Below are 2,847 nucleotides of genomic sequence, written 5' to 3'. Positions count from 1 at the left end.
GAGGAATTCCACAGGAGCTAAATGGAAAAGGTGTTTCTTACCTTGTGCTTGGGGTGAAAAAAGGAGACTCTCATATTCTTGAGCCACTTTGGAGGAAGCCTCTATGATCTTTGCTCAAGCCCTTCTCCCCACCATAAGAGTATAGACCACTCAACGCATGCCCTTGCCTTTTGTGGACAGGAGGACCTCATAACACGCTGAGATCCTCAGATGTTGAAATGCCAAGCTCTCAGAGATCCTCTGAGTTTCTGAGTTCTAATGATGCTTACTTTTGATTTTTCCACCCCTAGGGGAAGAAACCCAATTTTTCAATTCTCTAGAGCCAAGGGCAAGTAGCTTGCAGTTAGGAATGGAAGCCATCTGGATACCCAAATCCACCATTGGTATATTTTCTACCTTGTTTCTTAAAATTTGTTGGTGGTGAAAGGGAATGGTATTAATTGATTTTATGGGGGGCGGTTTGCAGTTTTGTGGCTGGTTGGCCAAATTTTAATATAGTATTCCATCCTAGTTCAACACAAGAATGGTATTTTAGGGAGTAAGGGAATAGGAGATTCTGCAGATTTCCAAAGAATAAGAAAACAGGCGAAATGTGGCCAGCATTCTCCATTTGTTTTTTTAGACTTACTGAGTGAATAGAACTTTCTTTCGTTACATATACAACGGATCTAAGTGGTTTTTGTTGTTGCTGTCGGCTGTTTGGTTTTTAATACCGTTAACACTGAGATTCAGTTTGAAAGACACTTTGAAATCTTAGGAGTAAAACACACCAATCCCTCCCACTCTCCCAAAAATCTAGTTGGTTTGAATGGACAGAATGACCGCATTTTCCATTTTAGGTGGGCAGAAAGATCTTTGTAAAAGATCTTAGAACTTTTGGCCTCATTTATCAGGAGAATTTAGAAGGAAGGAAGCCTTTAGGAGAATTTCTACTTGGAAATATAAGAAAACTAGTACGCAGGTTCAAGTCGTATACTTTTAAATGAACTTGTTGAAAGAAACGTTAACAATTCCAAAACGAAATCAAAACGAGTTTTAACTTTTTCCTCTCAAAAGTACAAAAAAAATTATGGAGAGAAAGTTAACAGGAAATTCTTAAAACGTAAAAACAACTCTTCCGTGCGCTAGTCCTTGAGTAGTTACCATAGAACAGTCTCTGCTTTTCGGCAGCTTCTTTGAACGCGGATTTTGGACCCAAGTCTCTTGGTGCTTAGTATCTGCTCCGGTCTCCCCCTTTCTCCGAGCAGCTTCCCAGGCGGCCTCCGCCTAGGTGGGCCCTGCGGCCGGACTCGCTGTAGGACTCGCGCCGGGGCGGGCACCCCCTCTCCATGGACGGCGGCAGCCCACGATCAGCTCTGCCTGCCCGGTCGCGGCCCCTCCAATAGCGCTCGCTCCGGCCGCCACCGTAAGCATCGGGCGAGCAGCCGCGGTACTCGTCGTAGCGGCCGCCGCCGTAAGATGGCGGGGGCCCCCGTGCAGGGGCGGCGCTACGCAGACCCCCGTAGCTCTCGAAGGGGTCTCGGTAGGAGCCTCCGCTCGGGTGATACAGGTAGTCGCGGTCGCGCGCCCCGTAGCCGTCTCGGTCGCCATAGCCTCTCGATGGACAGTCGTCCCGGGCGCTGGAGTGGCCGTAGTCGCGGTAGGTGTACTCTCTGGGCGAGGGAGCAAAATCCCGGGGGTCGCGGGCGCTCGAGTAGTCGCGGCTCGACGAGTAGCTGTCTCGGGGCGCGTAGCCCTCCTCCCGGGGGCCCAGGTAGGGGTCCCGGCGCGGGGGCGGCGGCTCCCGGCGCAGCGGGCCGGCATAGCCGTCTCGCCCCCGCACGGCCGGGGGCCTCCCGCGTATTCCACCGCCTCCGCTGCGGGCCGGGCCCGACAGCGCGGCCCTCTTCGGGGGCGGGCCGGCCCTGCGCGGCGGCGGCGGCCCGCGCTTCCCAGGCAGCGGGGCCCGGGAGGACCGCGGGTCGAAGTCGCCCGCGTAGCCGCCGTCATCCGCCGGCCCGCCCCGGGACTGGGAGCGCCGTGGGCCGCTGCCGCGGGCCCTTACCAGGCCCCTCGGGCGGCTACGGGACGGCGGCGGGTCCCGCCGGCCGCTCTCGAACACCGGCTTGGTGGCCTGGGCCACCCTGATGGGCTTACCATCCAGGGACTTGCCGTTCATGTCTCTGACGGCGGCCTTGGCATCTAACGGGCTTTCGAAGGTGACGAACGCGAAGCCCCTGGACTTGCTGGTTTCTCGATCTTTCATCAGGAGCACCTCGGTGAGGCAGCCATACTTGCCAAACGCGGCCTCGAGGATTTTCTCGTCGGTTTCGAGGTTGAGCCCGCCAACGAAGAGCTTCCCCGGGCGATCCGCTTCCACCATATCTGCGGGTCGGGTGGTCAGTGGTGGTGGGCGGCGAAGTTGAAGCACCGGGCTTGGCCTCCGACCCGGCTCCTACCAGTCGGGCGGTGCGTCGTCGCGGAAACCCCCGGAACCACAAGTCGGCTGCGCAGCCGGAACGCACCGGTTTGCGCCTCTCGTATCTAGTTCCCGCAGCCTGGCCGGCTCGTTGTGATTGGTTGGTGGTGCGGGGAGGGCCGTCCCGCCAGCAACGAGGAAGGTTGGCGGTTTTGTGACTTTGTAACCTATCCTTGGCCTGAATTCTTTTCTTTTCTTTTTTTTTTTTTTTTTTGCGGTACGCAGGCCTCTCACTGTTGTGGTCTCTCCCGTTGCGGAGCACAGGCTCTGCACGCGCAGGCTCAGCGGCCATGGCTCACGGGCCCAGCCGCTCCGCGGCATGTGGGACCTTCCCGGACCGGGGCACGAACCCGTGTTCCCTGCATCGGCAGGCGGACTCTCAACCACTG

General features: G+C 56.7%; 1 protein-coding gene across 1 annotated transcript; it reads right to left on the bottom strand.

Annotated features, from left to right (window-relative positions):
* Positions 1-1,210: 1,210 nt before the first annotated feature.
* Positions 1,211-2,362, bottom strand: RBMXL2 (RBMX like 2). The gene has a single exon (XM_060104848.1). The coding sequence runs from the start codon at positions 2,360-2,362 to the stop codon at positions 1,211-1,213; it is 1,152 nt and encodes a 383-aa protein (XP_059960831.1).
* Positions 2,363-2,847: the final 485 nt, after the last annotated feature.

The sequence above is a fragment of the Mesoplodon densirostris genome, chromosome 7 (assembly GCF_025265405.1).
Source record: "Mesoplodon densirostris isolate mMesDen1 chromosome 7, mMesDen1 primary haplotype, whole genome shotgun sequence".
NCBI classification, from domain to species: domain Eukaryota; kingdom Metazoa; phylum Chordata; class Mammalia; order Artiodactyla; family Ziphiidae; genus Mesoplodon; species Mesoplodon densirostris.
Note: the sequence above shows the minus strand (reverse complement) of the source record. Positions and strands in the feature narration are given on the sequence as shown.